The 24,160-nt window shown below is 35.7% G+C and overlaps 1 protein-coding gene across 3 annotated transcripts; it reads left to right on the plus strand.

The window, feature by feature from the left end:
* Nucleotides 1-1,719: 1,719 nt before the first annotated feature.
* mst1ra (macrophage stimulating 1 receptor a) lies at nucleotides 1,720-18,915 on the plus strand. 3 transcript variants are annotated; one of them, XM_051897835.1, is made up of 21 exons: nucleotides 1,720-1,909; nucleotides 2,944-4,211; nucleotides 8,270-8,443; nucleotides 8,893-9,018; nucleotides 9,184-9,348; nucleotides 11,462-11,622; nucleotides 12,230-12,365; nucleotides 12,469-12,605; nucleotides 12,737-12,907; nucleotides 13,030-13,126; nucleotides 13,208-13,417; nucleotides 13,981-14,127; nucleotides 14,224-14,377; nucleotides 14,506-14,595; nucleotides 15,421-15,627; nucleotides 15,718-15,798; nucleotides 16,351-16,532; nucleotides 16,985-17,094; nucleotides 17,282-17,447; nucleotides 17,660-17,796; nucleotides 18,128-18,915. In XM_051897835.1, the coding sequence occupies exons 2-21, from the start codon at nucleotides 3,021-3,023 to the stop codon at nucleotides 18,336-18,338; spliced, it is 4,053 nt and encodes a 1,350-aa protein (XP_051753795.1). In that variant the 5' UTR covers nucleotides 1,720-1,909; nucleotides 2,944-3,020; the 3' UTR covers nucleotides 18,339-18,915. The 3 variants fall into 3 exon arrangements, with proteins under 3 accessions (XP_051753795.1, XP_051753796.1, XP_051753798.1); XM_051897836.1 differs by having other exon boundaries at nucleotides 1,899-2,047; XM_051897838.1 differs by lacking the exon at nucleotides 1,720-1,909 and adding an exon at nucleotides 1,917-2,036.
* The last annotated feature ends 5,245 nt before the right edge of the window (nucleotides 18,916-24,160 follow it).

Here is a 24,160-nt window from a genome sequence, read left to right on the forward strand (position 1 = left end):
TCGACAAAATCAACTCAGTGCTAACAGGCATGGACTAAACTCTAATTTTGATTTCATGGGCTCTTTAACAACCTGCCTTTCTCTTTCTCTTGTTTTGGAAAGACTTTATGTATCACCCTTTTCCTCAGCAGAGGCCTGAGCTGCACCTTTGGACATTCAGAGACACACAGAGAGAGAATAGCATTCACTCCGTTGTGAATGGCTATGACGCAAATTCCTGACCCATGTAGTTTACTGGATACTCAGTTTAACAGCAACTCTATTTCCACCCGTTCTGGCAAACAGACACACACTAAAGAGGTCTGAACAGACCCCAAACAGAGTTTGAGCTGACAAAAGGAAGTCTGGATGACCTTTGTGCCTCAACTGGCTGTCCAAAATGGGTTGTTTAATAACAAGCTGAGCTGTTCTCAAAGGCTGTAATGAGCAGAAAAGTAGTTTCCCTGAAACCCTGTCATTGCAATGTCCATGTAACTACTACATGAAATTATAATTAATAACAGTAGCATCTACAATTGCTCTGTGTGTACATTATATTGCAGTCCCACAAAATACTGACATATTACATGCATGTTGTTTATTTGTATTGCTCAATGCTTAGGAACATTAAAAATATAGAATCTGACTTCATGTATATTTCATTGAATATTGTTTTAATGTCTTCAATGTCAAACAGTAAACAATGGTGTTCCAATAGATCTCGATATAGTGTTAAAAAGCATTCTCAATTTATGAAACGTTGTTTAAATATACAGGTTTTTGGCGCCACCATGTGGATATACTTAGGAGTCCTTGACTTTGCAAGTATAGCAACAATATTGAATTAAATTTGAATTGAATATAATATAATATAATATAATATATATATATATATATATATATATATATATATATATATATATATATATATAATACATAGGAACTAAGGACTTACAAATACGAGGACTATAAAATGTAACTCATCAAGAAGCAAATGTGAGAATATAATTTAAAAAAATTACAACACATTTTTGACTTTGGTCTCTGCATTCTGGAAGTATTGAATGCTATCATACTCATTCCTGATTTTTATCATTGACTAGAGAAAAGACCTTAATAAATAAACTATAATAAGAAAATAATGATTTATAAATTATTATTATTTTTTTTTTTTACAAATTATTTATTGAATATTTAGACAAATAATGACAAATACATCTGTAAAATAAAGTAGACCTAATTATTCCTATTTTTCTTATGTAGAAAGCAGAATTAGCAAACAATAGCATAAATTGTAAATGGAACATCTGTAATCAATATATGTGTAAATCCATAATTACATCATCTGTTACGTCTGACTACATGCCACTCGTGTAACAACATCAGAATATGATACACCCAAAACACAATCAATCATTTCTCCCACCCTCCCGGCCACAACATTTTAACAGTGTGGAACAACTGTTTTATCATCACCACATCTACGTAAAGTGTATTACTGTATTTATGGTGTAATGTGGATTGCTGGCTAAAATTTCCATTACATACATTATAATGAATGCTGACGCAACAGTTTCCCCCCTCACCCCAGAATAGCCTATAGCCTGTATGGGAACTAAATTCCCTGCATTCCTTTAAAAATGTTATTGCTCAGACTAGTCAAGGAAATCCAGATGTTAGTCTTCATCTAGATGTTAAATGCGCCTAAATGGTATTTAGTCAAGGAAAGGGGTGTACAAGCCTTAATTTTGATTTCAATCCCTGGGGAGATGTTTAGGGTGAGAGAGAATTGTGCAACATCACTTCCTTATGAGGTGTTCAGGCGTGTTCTGTGGGATTGGCCGTATTCTCCGTCTCATGCTAATACAAGAAGTTGATACTGTCCCGTAGCTACGAAGAAACCAGTTAATCTTGTGGGGCTTTTTTTCAGGTAGGTACAATTTATCAAGTACAATCACCGTTGTTGTTTACTGTGGTGTTGTTGTAATGGAGTTTGACGTCTGAGTGCGCACGTTCGCTCTTCATTAGACTTCAGAGAAAGAGGTAAAAGGCCACAGGTGAGCCTCAGGTAAATTCACACACTTTTTACATTTTCTCCTTTTAGTGCTTAGACTTTTTGTAACATTCTCGTGGCACACGTCACATTTTAGTTCCTTTGTATATAGCCTATATAGACAACTCCGTGACTAAAATCGAAAATCAAAGCTGGTTACGCTCTGACATGTTTATTTATCGACTGTTTAAAACTGCGCGTAAAAAGTTGCATATGAATTATTTTTAGTCAGTAGGAAATTAGTTTACAGGGTGTTATGCACGTTCCAATAGCCTACATTACAGAGAAAATCATTCACTTAAAGCTATATATTGCGTAATTATTCAGCCATTTTCCGTCTAATTCATAAGCTCGCTTGCAAAATTCTACTATGGTAACCATAGTTTCCGCCAAAATAGTTAAGTAATACCAAATATGGAAACGCCTTCAAGCTGTATTATTTATTGATTGATAACAGTGGTTTCTAATACCAAATTACCACAATTTAACTATGGTAGACTATATGGTGAAAACTGTGGTGTACATATTTGTATGTTTTTTTCTTCTTCTTCTCTTTTTTACACTATACACATCCTACAACATTTAGCCAAAAAAATGTGAAGCAAAACCTTGAAGCATCAATACATTTTAAAAGTAAAGTATGTCAAAAATGATTTGTGTAATGAGCAATAATGCATGCATAATAGAGTAAGGGAGTATTTTGCAATATAATATAAATATAATCAAAATGCTAAGTAACAGTCTATGAATATGTTGATCAGTTTAGTGAGAGCTGCATTTAGCAGTCTTATTGCCAAGTTAATGACAGGATGTAAATTGATGGAATGAATGTTGTTCTGACATAATGAAGAAAGCCTTTTACAGTGTCTGTTAATCTCATTTTCATTTATTTTTGTCATTTTTCCATTCAGAGGTCCTGGTTATCTTCATCATGTGTTAGTAACAGCAGTGACATCCCTTTTGCCTCAGGCTACATAGGACTGTGGAAATGTTCATCAGCCCCAGGACCTTGTTAAAGTGTGTCTGGTTGCAGATACATTTGACCTGTGCCCTAAAAACATGTCCTGCGATCCCACAAATGAACATAAACTTTTCTGTTGCCTACTCTGTATCTTTTTTTCAAACTACAAAAGCCATACAGAACATAGTTGTTAAAGAAAATTTTGCTGAAGTTTATGTAGCCTCTCAAAATGTTGTTGAAGCCTTGGACAGAAATCTCACTAAACTATGGGAATTAAGAACTGGCCCAGTTGGCAGTCCGGACTGTCAGACCTGTCACTGTAAAATTGAGAGTGAACCAGGAACTTCACTGGACACAGATAACCAAGTTCTTGATTTAGAGCCTCAGGGCGATCTTGACGTCCTGTATATCTGTGGGAGCACCCAGTATGGAGTCTGTAACATGCTTGAACTTAATGAAGGCCAAAAACCACTTGACCTTAAATGTTTATTCAATGAAAAAGCCAACTCGCCCTCGGATTGTCCTGACTGTGTTGCTAGTCCTCTGGGAACAAAGGTCAGTGTGGTCCAAGAAAGTTTTTCAAGTTACTTCTTTACAGCAGCTACCATCAATACCACCATTGCTGGGACTTTCGGAAAGCACTCTCTTTCCATTCGCCGCGTACTTTCCTCAGAAGATGGGTTTGACAGCCAAGTGAAGAGTCTGACGGTTCTCCCCAAATTCCAGGATACATTTACCATTGACTACATCTATACGTTCTCCACTGTAGAATATGTGTATTTCTTATCTGTACAGTGGGAGAGCCCAAAGAAACCAAACGCCAAGTTGCAGACCCATCTTGGGCGGCTGCCGATCAAGGACAACGAGATTTGGATGTACAGGGAAATCGTTCTGGAATGCCGCTTTGAGCCCAAACGCAGGAGAAGGAGCTTTAGGGATGTTGTGTACAACTCGGTTCAAGCTGCTCACTTCAGTACAGCAGGCAAGGAGCTGGCTGATGAGCTAGGGATGAAGATGGAAATCCCAGTTCTGTTTGGGGTGTTTGCTGTAACAGATAAAAAGGGGAATCCTATCAGCCAGTCTGCCTTGTGTGCATTTCCAATCGACTACGTGAACAGTGCCATAGATGAGGGGGTAGAGTCCTGCTGTTCAAATGGGATGGAGCAACTCTCACGGGGTTTGTGCCATTTCCAGTCCTGTGAAATGTGCCCACATGAGGTGAGTTTGTATTTCTCAGTGCAGCTTCTTGACTATTCACATTAGGTTACATTGGTCTTGATTATTAACAAGTCACTGTGTCTCGATCCTGCTCCTCAGAACCCCCCTTTTTAGGTTTTTCAAGGCCAGTTGTAAGTCCTTGCAACTACTCAGAACAACTTAGCAAATACCTAACAACACCCTAGCAACCACCCAGATCACCCTAGAAACTGCCTATGAATACCATTGCCCTGGCAACCCCCCAAACACCATAACAATTGCCTTGCATTGCCATAGCAACCATCTAGCAATGCCCTAGCAACCCCCAGAACACCATAACAATGCTATAGCAACCACTCAGATTACCTTAGCAGTGCCCTGGCATGCCCCAGAACAGCATGACAATTGCCTCTATGCCCTTGTAACCACTAGCAATTGCTTTACAATGATTTAGCAACCCCAAGAACACCCAAGCAACCACCTAGCAATGCCATAGCAACCACCCAGATCACCACCTAGCAATGCCCTAGCAACCATACAGAAACGCCATATTAACTTTGCAAAACACCCTAACAATGTTACAGCAATCCCTAGAACATCCTAGCAACCACCTAGCAATGCCATAGCAACCACCAAGAACACCCCAGCAATGCAATAGCAACCGCCCAGATTACCTTAGCAAATTGCAACCCCCAGAACACCCTAGTATTAGCTTAGCAATGCCCTAGTAACCAGCTGGCAATGCCCAAAACATGATAGCAATTGGCTCACAATGCCCTAGCAATCTTCAGAACACCCTGGCAACCACCTAGTAATGCCCTAGCAACCATTCGGATCACCCTAGCATTAATTTGTCAATATGAATGATTATTTTGCCTTACTGAAAAGCTGAATGAGTCATTTTAATTTGTCTACTGCCATTTTATGTTTCTACCTGTACCTCAAGACTTGTCCCCATCTTGTGTTTAGTCAAAGAGTTTATGTAATTGGTCTAGTTTACATTACACAACCTGAACCTTAAAAGGAGTGGACCATAAAATATTTGATGGTTAGTAAAGCCACTTTCAGGAAATGACTCACACAAACATTTGATTTCGGTCAAATGTGGAGCTGCACTTGCTCAGGGATGTCTGTGAGAGTCAGGCTTTATCAGACACTCTTATCTTGTGTGGATTGAAAGACTCTGCTGCGTTGTTGAATCCATGAAGTCACTTTCTGTTTTGTAGATACCAGCCGCCACATGCTCATACATGAACTAATACGTCATTCAATACCTTACAACTAGTAGACTGAACTTTCTGTGGCAAAAGTTTGTGCTGAGTTTATCTCTATCCCTCTGGATAGAGATTGAGCCAGTGCTGATAAATCAGAGAAAGTATGTAGTGGCAGGATATTCAATAGTGACATCAACAGTTTGTTTTTAGCCAATAGAAACAGAGATAACGAGGGGATTGGCTGAATTAAAACAAGATTTACAATGCAAATGTCCTGTAGTTATAGTTTTTCTAAGACAGATAAATAATTTCTGGACATTCCACCCTGTACATCTCACGTACATTGTTTTTGTGTTTTTCATTTTAATATTTCAAATTTTTGGCTTCTTGCAATTCTGTTATATTTTACAGATTATTTTATTCCATTAATTAGTTATAGTGTGTGTAACAAATAATGTATAACATACGTTTATTTCATACATACTAAGTTATTATGAATTATGATAATGAAAAAAAAAAAAAAGATTCCTTCCTTATTTATTCATCTTCCTAAAGAGAAATTCTGAAGTATGAGCTGATAACCGCTGGATTGCCAGACTTGAGAACTGGATCAGTCAGTTTTGAAAGCACATGATAATTATTGTCAACAAATCCAGCATTGTTACTTCTCTCATGAAATATGAATTTCCCTTCTTGATGGAGGTAAAGATTTTCAGTGAATAACAACTAAAATTTCTCTCACAAAGTTATATTATTTCAGAAGAATTGTAATATCTTGATTGTGTTGTATGGACCACTTTAATGATACTCTACTAAGGTGTTTTTACATCCTTTTTGAAGCATGGAAAACATTTCTTCTTTTGTGTTCCATGGGAGCAAGAAAGTCAACATACAGTGGCAAGAAAAAGTATGTGAACTACTTGCATAATCTGTGAAAATGTTAATAATTTTAACAAAATAAGGGAGATAATACAAAATGCATGTTATTTTTTATTTAGTACTGTCCTGAGTAAGATATTTTACATAAAAGATGTTTACATATAATCCACAAGACAAAAAAATAGCTGAATTTATTAAAATAACCCCATTCATAAGTATGTGAACCCTTGATTCTTAATACTGTGTGTGGTTACCTGGATGATCTACGACTGTTTTTTTGTTTTGTGCTGGTTGTTCATGAGTCCCTTGTTTATTCTGAGCAGTTAAACTGAGCTCTGTTCTTCAGAAAAAATCTCCAGGTCCTGCAGATTCTATAGTTTTCCAGCATTTTTTGCATATTTGAACCCTTTCCAGCAGTGACTGAATGATTTTGAGATCCATCTTTTCACACTGAGGAGAACTGAGGGACTCAAACACAACTTTTAAAAAAGGTTCAAACATTCACTGATGCTCCAGAAGTAAACATGATGCATTAATAGATGGGGGGTGAAAACATTTGGAATTTGAAGATCAAGGTAAATTGTATTTAATTTGTCTTCCGGGAAACATGCAAGTATCTTCTGTTGCTTCCGAAGGGCAGTACTAAATGAAAAAAAATGATATTGAAGCGAAATAAGAAAAATTTGGACCTCTTCATCCTGTTCAAAAGTTTTCACCCCCCGACTCTTAATGCATCGTGTTTCCTTCTGAAGCATCAGTGAATGTTTAAACCTTTTTTAATAGTTGTGTTTGAATCTCTCAGTTGTCCTCCATGTGAAAAGGTGGATCTCAAAATCATTCAGTCACTGTTGTAAAGGATTAAAATATGCAAAAGATGGTGGAAAACTGAAGAATGTTTGGGACCTGAAGATTTTTTCTGAAGAACAGAGCTCAGTTTAACTGTTCAGAACAAACAAGGGACTCATGAACAACCATCACACAACATAAAAACAGTCGTAGATCATCCAGGTAACCACACACAGTATTAAGAATCAGTGGTTCACAAACTTTTGAACTGGGTCATTTTAATAAATTCAGCTATTTCTTTGTCTTATGGATTATATGTAAACATCTTTTATGTAAAATCTCTTACTCAGGACAGTACTAAATAAAAAATAACATGCATTTTGTATGATCTCTCTTTTTTTGTTAAAATATTGCACATTTTCACAGATTCTGCAATTGGTTCACATACTTTTTCTTGCCACTGTAAATGACAACATCTGTTCCTAAGTTCATTCATTTCTACGGCAATGCGCAAAAATGTTAAAATCCTGACTGGACAGAGTGTTACCACTGACAGACTGCACATATCCCACAAAATCCTAATTTGGTACAAGGGTTCAAGCTTTATGGGCAGGAAATCATTTATTACTGCCAGATGGTGTCTGGAGCCTTCCGTTTACAAGTTGTTGCTTCCTTTTCACTGGTTGCTGTTGAGGTGGAAGCATTTTTTCTGTCACAATGCCCCCCTTTTGAAGTCAGTAAAAAATGATAACAAAAATGGCACAGGAAATGGAAAATAAGTAAAAATGTTGATTTGAAAAAGTGTCAATGAAATTAAAATATAGCTGAGCTTTACATACAGGCATATAGACCTGGCTTTTACAGAAAGGGCTTAGATTAAGCCAGGATTAGTTAGGCCTTTCGGACATTTAAGTAGCTTTTATAAATGTGCCTTAGAAGTGTGCATCTTGAGACAAAGCAATGCCACTGACATATTTTAAGGTATGTCAGAATTATGCAGTTTAGTCTGGGACTAATCTTTAGCCTAATCTTTAAAACCAGGGGACAGAGTGTATATTCTTGTAGTTGCTGATTTTGCTGTTTTATTTTTGTGAAATTGACATTTTCTGTGTATGCTCTGATTTTTACTTATATTTTCCTAGCAAAAACATTTTTTGCAGTCACAAAGTATATTTATTAATTCTGTTCTATTTTGTCTAGAATCCAGATGGTTTGGTTTGCAAAACTATCCCCACCATGGTGGCAAAGCCTTGCTCCAGAGTGGACTTCTTCAATGGACATATGAACGATGTGCTTTTCACTTCTATTCTGGTCACCACCATTGAGACCAAGACTGTGGCACACATCGGCACGGATCACGGAAGGCTCTTGCAGGTTAATAGTGCATTACTATTTTTTTTATAGAAACGGATTCCTTTTCAAATACTGTGAAAAATGTTTTGCATCTTACTGAAATTTACTTAAATTTTAATGTGGAGCTAACATAGGTGTTTCTAAAGCCTTTTTAGGTGGGTTTCAGACCCCAATCTTTCAACTTAGCCACCATAAGTATCTGCAATAACAAGACGTCTGAGTATTTTTTCACTCTGAATCCTTAACAGATATTAAAAACTTTAAAGTTCATAACTTTCCCTCTAATCAGTGGCCAATCTGATCATAGGCCAGGCTTTCATTGGCTTCATAAAATGGATGGTTACTATGAATGAATTTTGTACCCTAATAAGGACAAATGTCATGCATATTTCATATCTGTGTGGCTGTGACTAAGTTTCCTTGGTAAATGTGTACATACAAAAGACATAAAAAATTTGTTTACTTTTCAGGTCATTCTGAGCAAATCAATGCCTGTAGTGTTTGCCAACTACTCTCTTGTGGAAGACATGGAGAGAGTTTCACGAATAGCTGCCATTCATTCTTCTGAGTCTCTGCTCTTTGTTGTTGGAAACAAGGTATGCATGTTTATTCTGTACAGTTCAAAAGCTTATCAGCCATAAGCAAAGAACTGAAGGTTTAATGTTTAAAAATATACCAGTGCACTGAAAGTGACTTAAGTGCATTTTTCTGTGTTTACATCCGTTCAGTGTCAAATCTATCTCTCTTCATCCTATGTACAGCTGATAAATGTGTCTCCCAGAGGTCCAGGCTGTTCCCATTTCATCAACTGTTCAGTCTGTTTAGCGGCGCCCAAGTTTATGGGATGTAGCTGGTGTGGTGGAGTCTGTTCCCAAAAGTGTGAAGATCAGTGGAGTAGCAACTCTTGCCCTCCTGTTATCACCCAGGTAACACATTGCCAGTGGAGTATGACGATAATTGGCCATTGGCAATAAACTGTCTGTCTTTAAGTTTGCATTCCTCATTATATACGGTGAGTGTGTACTGATAATATCATTGTAGTCATATCTGGGTAGGGCTGTGTTAACAACCACAGTGCTTGTAGGACTTGTCTCACACCAGATGGAATGCCAGCTTTGGCTGTGAAGTCATTTGAGTGAAAAAGAACCTTAATTTTGTACTACATACGACATTTTAGAATAGTAAAGTCATCAAAACCGAAATAACACAAATGGAGGTATGAAAATTATGCAGTGTTGGAAAATGTTAAATCAAAGCTATCTTGGACAGTTAGATGCTAAGATGTATGCTGGGCATTTGTTGGCGGTTCCTTTGTTCTCCAAAGAATTAAAATAAGTAACTTCATATACTGTAGTACTATTCAAAATGTTGGATTCAGTAAGATTTTTTAAACTTTTAAAAGAAATTGATGCTTTTGTTAATTAAGGATGCATTAAATTGACCAAAAGTTACAATGAAGACATTTATAACGTTACAAAATATTTCTGTTTGAATTCTACTTTTGAACTTTCGGTGACACTTTACAATAGGGTCTCATTTGTTAACATTAGTTAATGTATTAACTAACATGAGCTAACCATGAGCAATACATTTGTTACTGTATTTGTTAATCTTTGTTAACATTAGTTAATAAAAATCCAGCTGTTCATAGTTTGTTCATGTTAGTTCACAGTGCATTAACTAATGTTAACAAACACGTTCAAGCTCAAACCGGTGCGCTACGTTTTGCTACGGTTTCCGGGTTGAACGACATGTTTCCTGGAAACGGTGTGCAATGGTGTGCAACAGGTTTGAGATACGTTTTCTCTTGTTTGGTGGGTGTGTCAAAAATGTCAGCCCAATCAGCATCAACATGCATATAAACCACGTGGTATTAAAGAAACAGCTCGTAAATGTAATTAACATCAAAATAAATTCACAAGAGCAAGTATATTGTTTACACATGTTTATTTACATTAATGGCAAAATAACTTAAATAATAAGAGCACAAGTATAGATCTGGAACCTCTTTAAGTCTGTCTAAATATCATTTAGTAATTGCAATGTCTTTTGGTCCATATCCTTCCCTTAGGAAGGTGTGCTAGACACTGATTAATGTAACATAAAAATACTATACTTATATATTTTGCTATTGTATTGTGGAGTGATATTTTCATAAACATTCATAAACATAAATGTTGGATCACAATAATTAGGAACCACAGTTTCCACAAATCCCTTCTCTCGACTGGGATGTTCTCTTTTATTCTGGACGGCAAGGGCAGTGACTGTAACATCGAGCGTATTTTGCAGTATTAAACACGTATTTATACCGTCTTCATCAGGCTCCGAAAATTCTTCAAAAAGAACACAAAGAATGGCCTTCTCAGCTGCCATAGTTGCAACTCTTGCGTCATCAGAACGGGGTGTTCAACACACCACCGTTTCTGTTTAAAAAACGTATTGCAACGTTTTGTCAGGGCTGAATGCAGCCCTGATTTCTGAAGGATCATGTGACATTGAACACTGGAGAAATGACTTCTGAAAATTCACCTTTGCCATCACAGGAATAAATTAAAAGTAAAAAATGTTATTTTAAATTATAATAAAATTTCACAATATTACTGTTTTTACTGTATTTTTAATCAAATAAATGCAGCCTTTGTAGGCATAAGAGACTTCTTTAAAAAACATTTAAAAATCTTATAAACCTCAAACTTTTGAAATGTATTGTACATAGGCACGATTTATATTTCTCTGTGCAAATTACAAGCATTTAAGCAAAAGTGTTTAGTTAAAAAGATCTTTAAGTTCATGAAGTATAAATATCAGTCAAAGACTTTTATTGACTGATATTGTATTTGTTTAATTAAAAACCAAGTAGACTTGTCGTACAGTTATGTTTTATTTTAAGTACGGACTGATCCAAATAACATAATATTTCAGTCCATCTGTTTATTGTCACATAGTTGAAAAAAAATCTGTTATGAACTTTATGCACAACCCTAAAACTTGATTTTTTTTTTTTTTTTTTTTTTTTTTTGCACTCTTGCTTTTTAGTTTTTTCCCAGCACAGTGCCCTCAAATGGTAAGAGTGAACTCACTCTCTGCGGCTGGAACTTCCGATCAGCTTCCCGACCTGCTATCAGTCAAACCTCTCACCAGGTTAAAGTGGGAAACAACAGCTGCACTATTATACCAAAGAAAAGCAGTAGCTCCCAGTAAGTAACACACACATTTTAGTTTCCACACAATAAGGCTTGACAAATACAGTAGAAAGATTCCTTCCTACTGAAACAGGAAGCTATGGTAGGGGTGTATCAAATCATATCCTTTTTTTTTTTTTTTTAAATAGCCAATACTCAGTTCACAGATAACCTTTGTTGTCACTCATATTGACGACCCCAACACTGATAAACATGGACTAAAACGTTTTCATTTTATCCCAACACACATACATATGTGCTTTATCAATGTTATTTTAGTATTATTTACTATACTATTATAGTATTTATTAATATTTTGAATTAGCTTTTATGGTTATATTTTCAGTTTTTAATTAATTCCTTTAATTTTAAATTAATTTTAGTAGTTTATTTTTTGGTTTAAGTTTTAGTTATTTTATTATGTGAGTCCTTTTTATTAGTTTTTATAAAAATATTTCTATTTAGCTTTAATTTCTTTTATTTCACTTTTAGTTTTAGTCATTTTAGTACCTCAACTTAAACATTTTATTTCAGTTTTATTATGTTTTTTAAGTTTTTCATCTATTATTTATATGTTATTTTATGTGTACAGTCAATTCATGAATGTTTTTTCATTCTTCAGGCTGGTTTGTAGGGTTGATGGTGAAGTGTCAGGTCTGGAGCAAAGTGTTGATATAACAATGGAAGTGAATGAAAAAAGAGTGGAAAGTGGATATTTCATCTCTGGGAAGGCTAGCATACAAGGCTTCAGTTTTGTGGTAATGACCAAAACATTCTCAATCTTTAAATACTCCACTTAATTATGTTAAGTAATCATGTAGGATTTTTCTCTTTAAATTCATACCTCATTCCTTCCATCAGACCCCAGAAATCACAGATATCAATCCAAGCTTTGGACCTAAGTTTGGGGGAATCCGGGTCACCCTGTCAGGAAAACATCTGGATGCTGGTGGAAGCAGAACGGTCAGCCTTGGAGACAGAATTTGCCCTGTTAAAAGGTTATTGCGCCAGGTTACGAAATTCACTGTTCAACAGTTATAAGTCATGGATTAGAAATATAACAAGGATGCGAGTACTTCACTTCTAACTACTGCTTTTTGAGTATTTTCCTCCTGTTGTTTCTCCACAGCATCTCCAGCAATGGAACTTCTATCATTTGCATGTCTGAAGGTGTTGAGGAAACTTCAGAAGTAGATGTGAAGGTTGTAATTGATGAATCAACTATTTCAGCAACAAAAACATTTAGCTACATGGTGAATCCTGAGGTGTTGAGTGTGAAGCCCAACTGTGGCTTTAGAAGGTGAGTCAAAACATTCAGTTTTTCTTTTGTCACAACAATTTTATGGGGTCTTTAACAGTAAATGATATAAAAGATCATTAATTTGTCCGCTATGTATTTTTTTGGGTGCTGCTACAATGAAGAGGATCAAAAATTACCATCACTGGGCAGAATCTATACTCTCTTCCCTGGGCTGTCATTAACTACAAAGTCAACGACAAAACAGCACCAGTGCAAACCGTAGGACTCAACTGTATTTTGAAAAACTATGTTTAATAATAGTGAATATGTTGCCACTTATTGGATAATGTACCTCTTTAGGTGTGTGTTGGTCAAAGGAATCCCACCCAGATGGAGTGTACAATCCCAGAATGTGAGGAGTCAACAGGAATCCTCTCTGTGGATTTAGATGGAGCCAAGGAACTCCTGTCTCAGACTTTTACCTGCCATGCTAACGGGGAACCCATCCCATTTGAAACAGAGGGCCATGTGCTTGAGCTTAGCCCAATGCAGGACAAAGTCTCATTACATGTGCGTGTCAGTGGTTGCATATATTATATATGTGGTTATATAGTCTCACATAGCCAGACCTTTAACTAAAAAGTATATGATCTGACTAGGCCATGTATTCATTAAATATTCATTAAAATTTTTGTTAAATATTGATTTTATATATATAATATGCTTTATAATTTTTAATCAATAATTTTGTTTTTACATTTTTGAACCAAAGCTTCATTTATTTGATCAAAAAATGATTGATGAAAATACAGTAAAAACAGTAATATTGTGACAAATTATTACCATTTAAAATAACTGTTTTCTATTTTAGTATATTTTAAAATGTAATAATTTTGTAATAATATTTTAATTTTTTTTTCTCCTCATCTATTTTTTCCAGCCAAAATAACTAAAATTGACTGCCATGAAACAAAAACAACATAATAAATAATTTACTAAATTAAAATTATGACTAAAACTGTAAAAATGAACGCTGGTTCTAAGTCATAATTTGCATTTACAATATCAATCAAATTATTAGACTTCCAAATTTGTGGTATTATAATCTAATCACATTCTTGTTTTTACTCCAGCACAAAAAACTGACCCTGGTGTCCAGTTGCATGGAAATCATCATGACAATTAATGGAGTGGATTGCAAGGCTACAGTTTTGGACAATGAGATCACCTGCCGGATCCCCAAAAATCTCACAATCCCTAGACAGGGCGCACCAGTCAAGGTCAGAGTCTGTAATCAATTGAATTCAGCTTTGATAAATTTAAGATGGCTCTACATTTCATTCATGATGCACTGCTATTCCACTTTGTTTTCTCAGGTGTTTGTGAATGGAGAAGAATATGACATTGGTGTGGTAGTTACTGCAAAGAACAATTTTATTTTGGCCATGGTGCTGGGCATCATAGCTGCAGTTGGCTTGGGGGCAGCTCTGGCCTACTTTGCCATGGCACATGAGCGCAAGAAAAAAAAAAGTAAGTGCCCTCAATAACTTTCTGGTCCCAAGAACAGGGTGAGGGGTCCTTTACTATATGAAAAATGAATGTCAAATTTGGTGAATATGAATGTAAAAACAAACAAAAAAAATTTGTTTGGTTGGCAGCTGCACTTGCTCAGGTTCGACTATCCATGCGTTCATCTCACTTGGCGGTGGAGAATTATGACAGATCACCTGATGGTGACTACAGAAGAGGTGAGATAGCCTGTGAAAACAATGAGACAGACAATAAAATTTACCTATAATTTAAAGGGATAGCTCACCCAAAAATGAAAATTCTGTCAATAATTACTCACCCTCATGTTGTTCCAAACCCGTAAGACTTATTAACTTATGATTTTTACAATGGAAATTAATCAACACTGAACTTATTTAAGCTGGACAATGACACTATTTTCCTCTAGAGCTGCTGTACAGCCAAAACAAACTTTCTTGCATAATTTTCCTGTTATCACTGCAAAGCTGCTTTGAAACAATCTGTATTGTAAAAAGTGCTATATACTGTAAATAAAGGTGACTTGACTTGATTAATCAGCAAACATAAACAGAAGCTCAACCGAACCTGCTCGATGCGCAAAAACAAACCTCTTGTGGAAGCTCAAACATGCTGCGTAACACACGAGAATGAACATCATTGGTTCTCGCATGTCAAGCGAGAACCACAACTTGCTTGAGCTTCTGTTTACCACAACTGAGTTGATGAAAGTTTACATGTGAATATAAGCCCAAATTCAATCTGTTCTTCATATAAAGCGATCGTGTCTCTTTTAGAAAATTTTTACTAAATAACTCAATTCATATCGATTAGTTTTACAATCTTTTTACAAGCTCTCAGATTTCATCAAAAAGATCTTAATTTGTGTAATTTCGAAGATGAACGAAAGTCTTGACATGAGGGTGAGTAATTAATGAGAGAATTTTCATTTTTGGGTGAACTATCCCTATAAAGCCCTACTTGGTATCTTGCATCTTTATAAAGAGCGTCCATTTTTCAGTGAACATAAATTGTGTGTCCTGTAGGTCTAACAGCTCCTCCATTCCAAGGCTCAAGCTCAACGTTCACCAGTCTTCCGTATGCTGGCTCGATGGACTCTGCAGCAGCTCCTTTGATACCAACTCCGACAATCTCTATGTCTGCTCTCCGACCAGATCTGCTGGAAGAGGTGAAGAATGTTTTGATCTCACCCAAGAAGGTCAAAATCCAGCATGACCAAATCATTGGCAAAGGTACATTTTTTAAGGGCAATAGCAATCCATCTGGTTTTGGTTTCCATCTTTCTCATTTAATAGTACATACTCATCTCAAATCTTCCTCAGGTCATTTTGGAACGGTGTATCATGGATATCTTATTGATAGTGATGAAAAAGAGACTCACTGTGCTGTCAAGTCACTCAATAGTAAGTATATTAACACTTTTAAATAGAGGTGCACCAATATTAAAATTGTGGCTGAAATATTGTGGCTGAAATGTTATGTTATGTTATGTTATGTTATGTTATGTTATGTTATGTTATGTTATGTTTTGTTATATTTTGTTATGTTAAATGTTATGTTAAGGCCAATAACTGAATAATCTAAAAATTAAAAATAAACCAGTAGAGTAAAATTTATCATTTTAAATTTTTAAAAGTGAATTCAGGCATCACAATATTATAATATACAGGATAAAAATTTGCTAAAGATTACATTTAACAGTGTCATTAAAGTATTAGTGTTATTAAAGAGTAACTTTAAGTGAGAGTTAGATATCCATTATCATCCGTTATATATCTCACATTGACCAATATGGATGAAGTATTAGTAAGGTTATGAAAAGACATATATTAATTTTTTCAAACGACAAACTCATTGAAACAAAGTGACATTACAGTTTACATTACAACATTAACATGCCTAGCCATTATGAAAAAGACAACCGTAAATATGCATTTCATATTCTTTCTTGAAAGGGATCACTGATCTGGAGGAGGTGGAGCAGTTTTTAAGAGAAGGAATCTTTATGAAGGCCTTCCACCATCCCCATGTCCTGTCTCTTCTGGGCATTGTGCTTCCCAGTGATGGACTTCCCCTGGTGATCCTGCCATACATGAAACATGGAGACCTCCGGCATTTCATCCGCTCTGCACAGAGGGTAAGCACATTCATTTTATACAACAAGTCAATGTCTGGAACAACATACCATATATTAAAGGGTTAGTTCACCCAAAAATGAACATTTCTTTCATTATTGGCCGGCTCCTGCGTCAGCATCACACGCATGTGTCGGCCAATACTGAGCCGGTATTCAGGCGTAAACACGGAAGCCTTCACTGTGCTTACTGCATCAACTGCGTAAGGATAATGACAGGGAAGAGATTTGTTTTTGCACACAAAAAGTATTCTCGTCACTTCATAAAATTAAGGTTGAACCACTGCAGTCACGTCGACTGTTTTAACAATGTCTGATTGGTCGATAGAAATGTTTCTCCAGAACCAACAAGGATGGTTATCCAGAAACATTTTAATCTTTATAAAATCAGGTCACCTTACTAAAATGTTGCACTAAAAAATGTTGCCCCATACAAATATATCCTTCATGTTCAGAGTCCTACAGTGAAGGACCTAATTGGCTTTGGGCTTCAAGTTGCCAAAGGAATGGAATATCTTGCAAACAAGAAATTTGTGCACAGAGACCTTGCTGCACGCAACTGCATGTAAGTAACCAGCAACCTTAATTACCTTAATATCATAATGTATCTAGTATGTGTGTGTGTGTGTATATATATATATATATATATATACACCAAATTGTAATCAATAGCTTTTTTTGTTGTTCTAACAAAGTACAATGAGTACGGACAAATAAATTGCTAACGGATATAATGAAACTGCTTTCCCTAGGCTGGATGAGTCATTTACAGTGAAGGTGGCTGACTTTGGCATGGCACGTGATGTCTATGATAAGGAATACTACAGCATCCAGGACAGCAAGAAAGCAAAGCTGCCAGTCAAATGGATGGCTTTAGAAAGTCTACAGACACAGAAATTCACCACTAAATCAGATGTGGTAAGTTTAAACGTGGAAAATCTTTTTACCATTTCAAGAATCCGGTTTTTAAAATCACATGAATAATTGCCTCACTTCCTGCAAGGAGAGAATTAGGGTAAAAATGTTTATGTAAATGTATCAAATAGAGGAATTTCTGTTTCAGCAAGATGGTATGACACTACATTCTTTTTATAACATACATAAATATTTATGCATTTTATTCCCTCTAGTGGTCTTTTGGAGTGTTGATGTGGGAGATGATGACAAGAGGGGCCAGTCCGTATCCTGATGTGGACCCTTATGACATTACAGCATATCTGATGCAAGGCCGTCGACTGCCACAGCCACAATACTGCTTTGATTCCCTGTATGATTTTACGTGTATTTACCTGCCATTCATTTTCATTTCATGTAGAATCAAAAATGTATTGAGATTCACTGATCACAACTTGTTGATGTCAGACAGCCACAAAACTGCCTACATTTACATGTCAACAACACCCATTTTGCATTCAGAAAATTGCCCAAACACATTGAAATGAGAAAGCATGATAAATAGGCTATTGTTAATCATAAACACCAGAAGACCTAATGTTAAAAGTAAAATGTCAAAAATAGTAATAAAAAAGTAAATTATTTAGAAATTATTATATACTATATTTTGGTATGTCATATATATATATACTTTTGTATTGTAGGTGGTCCATCCTAATACAGTGCTGGCATCCTGAGCCTGAGAAGAGACCAGGTTTCCCTACGCTCGTGCAAGCTATTCAAGAGATCCACTCCAACCTAGAGGGGGAGCATTACATCAACCTCCAGATCACCTATGTGAATCTAGACCAGCCCCGGCCATACTCCTCACTCTCCCCGGCCCCACCCGCACACTCAGACCACTCTTCCACCTGACCCTGGTCCCAAATGAAGTCTGAGCTGCCTTCATCCTGTGGATTCAAAGGCTCATATAGTCCTGTGAAGTTTCAGAACCAAAGAGCATGCACTGAAGATGATCTGCTGTATTTGGAGAATCCTAATGTGTGTCCAGCCGAAGACAATGCACATTCTATGTGTGCCTCTATAATAGTCATGCTTTTATGAACTAGTTGCACAGCAGAATTGGTGTCTTGTCTTTGGGATTTTAGCAATTTCTGGGCAAGTGCACTTTTCAAATGAATGCAAGTCTTTTGCCGTGTTATGTTGATTGTCAGGTTTTTTATACTTTTTTTTAAAGCACATGGAATTGTTTAACAACTGAATCATCTGCTATTCATATAGTGCAACACTGTTCTATCCATACAAAATGCGATAAGATTCCAGCAACAAGCCATTTTTATGTCCACACTGCCAGTAAAAATTATAAGAGCTATATGATTACTTGAAATACGGTTCCATCAGTTTCATTCTACTACTTTTTTTGTGATAATTTGTTCATTGTAAATAAAGAGTAATGTTTTTGACATTAAATTACAAAGTATTTTAAACAACATTCTTGCATTATTATTATAAATGCAGTCTTAATGATCTTACAAAAGTTGTATAAAATTCTTGCCATTCCTCAAGACTGTACCAAACTAACAGGGAACGTTCTCAGAACTTTGACTAATGTTCTGTTCAAAGTTATGATTTTTTTTTTCAGTAACGTTAATAGAATGTTAATTCTAAGTTGGTCTTTAATAATGCTCTCAAAACGTTAGAAGAAAAACATTTATACATCGTTCATGGAACATTTTTTCTGCAGTATTTTAGTTTGGATGTTTGTCTAACTTCTTTTTTTTTTTTTAAATGTAACTACTTGTTTCAGAATATGTAGAAAACATTCAAAAGTAACATCACCATAATGTTTGAAGAATGATAAAATTGAATGTTCCCTTAATGTTCGCATAACCAAGACAAATGTTGTTAAAACTGGACGTTTTGAACATTCAGAGAACATTGAGAAATGAAATGTTTACATTACTTAATGGGAACAATAGAAAAATATTAAAACATATTTTGTCTAAGCTGGGTATAACGGAAGCTAAAATGTGATTAAAATGGTAGACAACTTGACAATTTACTCCATTTAAATAAAGAAAATTGTTAGCTCTCAAGTCTTTAACGAAAATGGTTGATTCTACTTAAAATACATCAGTTAAGTTGTGCAGGCTATTGAATAATGTTAACCAAGATGCAAATAGCTAAGCAACATTGTTTTTAGCAAAGTAATAGCTAATAGCTCAGTGACCTACAGTAGCTGTGACAAATGTTCTGATAATAAATTATTCTATAGGGATTTAGGGCATGTACTTGGAGGGATTCACGTTCCTCGTCACTGGAGGTCAGTATATACCTACTGTAGGTTAATTTCCACATATAATGTTAGTATCATTAGCATCAGTAGGTTGTGTTGAGGTTTGTCCTCGTACTGGACTGCAGTGAGTCATAGTTGTCACATTGGGAAGAAATGCAACACTTAAATGCCAGTGTCATGAAATGCTGAGTCATTTCTGTCTCTTCAGTCTAACTGCTTGCCTTGATCTCTTTAAAATCCATTTAAATTTAAATCATATAGTAGAAAGTTATTCACAAGTGAGAATTAATGTCAACATGATATGAAAATTGACTCTAGTGCACAATCCATAAGTGAATTGTTTTAAAATGCAGTAATTTAGTGCTGAGATTTTGTGATGAAATAATAGCAACAATAGATTCAAATTAAAAATATGCAGGCTCCATGTCTGGCTCCATTCTGTTATGAAACATTTACTTTTCAAGATCCAAACAACCTCTGATGAATAAATTCAAGTCATGTCCTACTTTTTTTGTCATTGAATATACTTTTTTTTGCTCATAAATGCATCATGTTGCAAAGTAATATGGGTTGTAAATGCCATTCCATGTTCCAACAAACTGAAACATTATTTCAAGCACAGTTCAACTTCCTCAATAAGGAAAATTACTTGATGCAGGCATTGAAACATACACCTAGAACTCTATATACGTCTCTAACTTCCCTTAAACAATTTGATTGCATAGCTACCAGCAACTGTCCTTCATCTCAACTCACTTTGAAGAGACTGTGTATTTAACTCTCATTGATTCCATCACTCAGCCTTTGTTAGAGACCAAGCAGAGTTTGAGCAGACCTTGGCAAATGAGGGAGAAGGAGAGAGATAAGGGCTGGAACTGAATGATGGAGGGTTGCTACTGTTCACTGAGCTTGTTAGTGGAGAGATTCTGGAACAGTCACGCATGGCGGAGCTACATGTACTGCCGGCTCTCCAGAATCCCTCAGACATAGACGTTTCTTTAAGCATTAATCCAGTTTACATGGTTTGTCCTCTCTGAAAGAGAGGGATGAGAGAGTGAAAAAGTCTGGCAATGATTTTTATGGGTGATTTGAGATTAACAATATTTTTAAAAGCACTACTAATTTTTCTACCCCAAACTTGGTGTCTCATAGTGTTTGAGCAACATGAATGATACCAACTTATTAAGAGAAGTGTGCTATCGCTTTTCTAAGCAATCAAACCTTAGAAATGTTAACCTTAAAAATGTTTTCTTAGTCTTTGTGTTTTCATGTCTCCTTAATTGGTGTGCTTTTATTTTGAAGTTTGGTGTCTCTTGTCTTGTCTGTGCATGATTCCTCCATCCATTGATAGTTCAGGTGTTGTTGGTCTATGTTTATTCATACCCTGTGTCTAAAACTTGGAAACATCAGAGATATACAGAGGTAGGATAAATATGAACACCAAATGTAGACTTTGAGAGTTCTACTTTGACTTATTAGGTTATCAGTCACAATTTTGTCTAAATGAATGGCTACAGCAGATTAGAAGATTCCATGAAATTAAAATATACATAAATCCTGACCAGTGAGCAGTTTAAACTCTCTTCTCTTTCTACAGGTGTGCTTTATTTATGTCTTGTTTTCAATCCTCCTCGAAACCAGAGTATTGTTTGTGTTTTTTTCAGTGAAGTGCTGGTGTCTTTAGGAAGCTCATGATGGTGAGGATGTTTCAGATGTCAGAGCCACAGCAGGCACCTGTCATCTATTGGACAGTGTGTTCTTCCTCAGCAGCTTTGAAGCTTATCTGTACGTGTACGGTATGTGTGTGCTTGTACTTTGCCAAAATGTGCTACACACATAAAATCACAAAAAATGGACAACAGAGCCACTGTAAAAATGTTTTTATTTTTATTAAAGAACAGCTTTCTGTTATATGTTTATTTGTGTGTGTGTGTGTGTGTGTGTGTGTGTGTGTGTGTGTGTGTGTGTGTGTGTATGCGAGCTTGTTTGTGTGTGTGTGTGTGGGGTGTGTGTGTGTGGAGTGTGGGTTCAGTAAGATTTTTTTTTTGAAAAAATAAATACTTTTATTCAGCAAAGATGATTTAATTGCTCAAAAGTGACAGTAAAGACATTTATAATGTTACAAACGTTTTTAATAAATGCTAATAAATTTCAGTTCAAACAATTCTGTAAAATGTATAACAGTTTCCACAAAAATATTAAGCAGTACAACTGTTTTAAACATTAATAATCATCAGAAATGTTTCTTGAGCACCAAATCGGCATATTAGAATGATTTCTGAAGGATCATGTGACACTAAAGACTAAAGTAATGATGCTGAAAATTCAGCTTTGCCATCACAGGAATAAATTACATTTTAAAATATATTAAAACAGAAAACAGTCATTTAAAATTGTCATTTAAAGCATAAGATATAATATTTACAAACAGTTTGTGTGATATATATGTAATTGTTAAACTGTATTTTTGGTTATATTTTTATTTTATTATATTTTGTTGTTGATTTTAATGCCTTCCTGTTTTAGTATATGTATCTCGACTATCCAAGCTCTACCATTAACCGAAAAGTCACGATTTTGTGCATTCGTGCTTCTTTACCCTGACATCTTATTTTCTGTATTCAGTTTGAAGTTTAGCCTTGAGTCTGTGTGTTTCCAGCAAACAGAACTGCAGTGCATTCTTCCATCCTCCTGCCACTGCTCCTCTGCATTGTCGCAAAACATCTAGAGAGATTATGTAAAGTCTTTCTGAGGTCACGAGGGTACAGATTGGTATTCACATGAATGCTGTTGGGTTGAATATGTCTGTGGATGGGAATTAATTGAAAAATGGTTACCATGCCATGAAAAACATTTTTTTACCCACAGACCCAAGGCTACATGCGGCATTGGAGTGATTGCTAAAGTAAGCCATTTTGATCTCTGCAGATCACATTGAGTGTGACAGAATGTTCTGTCATGAAAGAAAGTTTGAGGTCTTTTGTTAATGTTTCACCTATTACTATCATATCAAAATAAGAAAATTATTTTACTTTAGCATATTCGCAAAGAAATATTTATTCCAAATGGTTGTAAATGGTACAAGTTTGCTAATTTTGAAGTGCCATGTAAAGCTGGATATCTGGCAGTTTGTTATTTTATTGGAGCTTGATTGTCTGAGAGTTACACCAGACATTTATTGCAACAGCTCCTTAGTAAAGGAGCAAAACAAATGGTAAATGCAGTCATTAAATAGACTCATTGGATGTTGCGTGATACATTACATCGCAGAGAGCTTGTATGTTTCAGGAAATGCATTCTTAATTAAAGGTGCAATGTGTAAAATTTGGGAGGATCTATTGACAGAAATGTAATATAATATACATAAGCGTGTTTTCAGTAGTGCATAAAGACCTTACATAATGAACCATTATGTCTTTATTACCTTAGAATGAGCCATTTCTAGCCCATACACCACGGGTCCCCCCTCTGTCAAGTCGGCATTAAGTTGGCATTTTTCTACAGCAGCCCTAAATGGACATACACTCTACAGAGCGCGTTTAATCACTATGTTGTTCTTCTTCTAAGCCGTTCGTGTTTTTAGAGGCAGCTTGCATCGTCATTATGTTTAATATGCACAAAGTAGTAGTAGTAGTAGTAGTAGTAGTAGTAGTCATCTGGTTTATTAGAATCAGAAACCGTTCTTTGTAGAAGTAAGAAGAAACCTCATTGCTTCACACAGGCTACTCTGCTGTCTCAGATGACGACATCTTTGTGTTGTGTCAGCCAGACGGCCACCGTAGCTTCTCTGAAAGGGAGGGGTGCGAGGGGTGTGCACCGTTAGTTGCAGTTCGCAACCTTACCACTGAAATTTACACATTGCACCTTTAACTGTTATATGTATTTTGGAAAATAAACTATTTAAACCTGGATATATATATATACAGAATTGACATTAATATGAATATAATCTTGTTTAATTATGTCTATGATTTTCTGTGGTTTGTTTGTTGCCATTTTTTACTTGAAAACACTAAGGATGATGAAGTGTACATTAAGGGGAAGTTTGAAATTAACTTATGTTATATCAGCTGCTTTTATTAAAGGGGGGGTATCACACACAGTTTCTGCCAGTCTCATGTTAATCTTGAGTACTGATAGAATAGTATAGCATCTTTCATATCGCCGAAAAGTCTTTCGTTTTATCATATTTATAAAAGATACATACGCTGTACCGAGTCTTTCCGAAAACAGCTGAGTGCCTGAAGGCGTGTCGTGTGAGCGGAGCTAAAGAGTGACGAGCACGTGCAGCTTTTGTTTTCAGCAAAACGACTGTATTTAAACACATACAATACACCATCACATTATCCATGGATAACTTTTGAATCACTATAATGAATATAGCGTATAGTGAATGATGAATTTATGAATTCACTACGTTCGTGTTGTTTACATTATATGC

This window comes from Ctenopharyngodon idella, chromosome 6 (genome assembly GCF_019924925.1).
Source record: "Ctenopharyngodon idella isolate HZGC_01 chromosome 6, HZGC01, whole genome shotgun sequence".
Lineage (NCBI taxonomy): Eukaryota > Metazoa > Chordata > Actinopteri > Cypriniformes > Xenocyprididae > Ctenopharyngodon > Ctenopharyngodon idella.

Excerpts from the sequence above, each read along its gene's own strand:
- mst1ra (XM_051897835.1), top strand. The coding sequence starts at position 3,021 with ATGTTCATCAGCCCCAGGACCTTGTTAAAGTGTGTCTGGTTGCAGATA. Across the intron at positions 9,019-9,183 it reads TCTTTGTTGTTGGAAACAAG|CTGATAAATGTGTCTCCCAG; the intron begins GTATGCATGTTT and ends TCCTATGTACAG. Across the intron at positions 13,418-13,980 it reads AGGACAAAGTCTCATTACAT|CACAAAAAACTGACCCTGGT; the intron begins GTGCGTGTCAGT and ends TTTTTACTCCAG.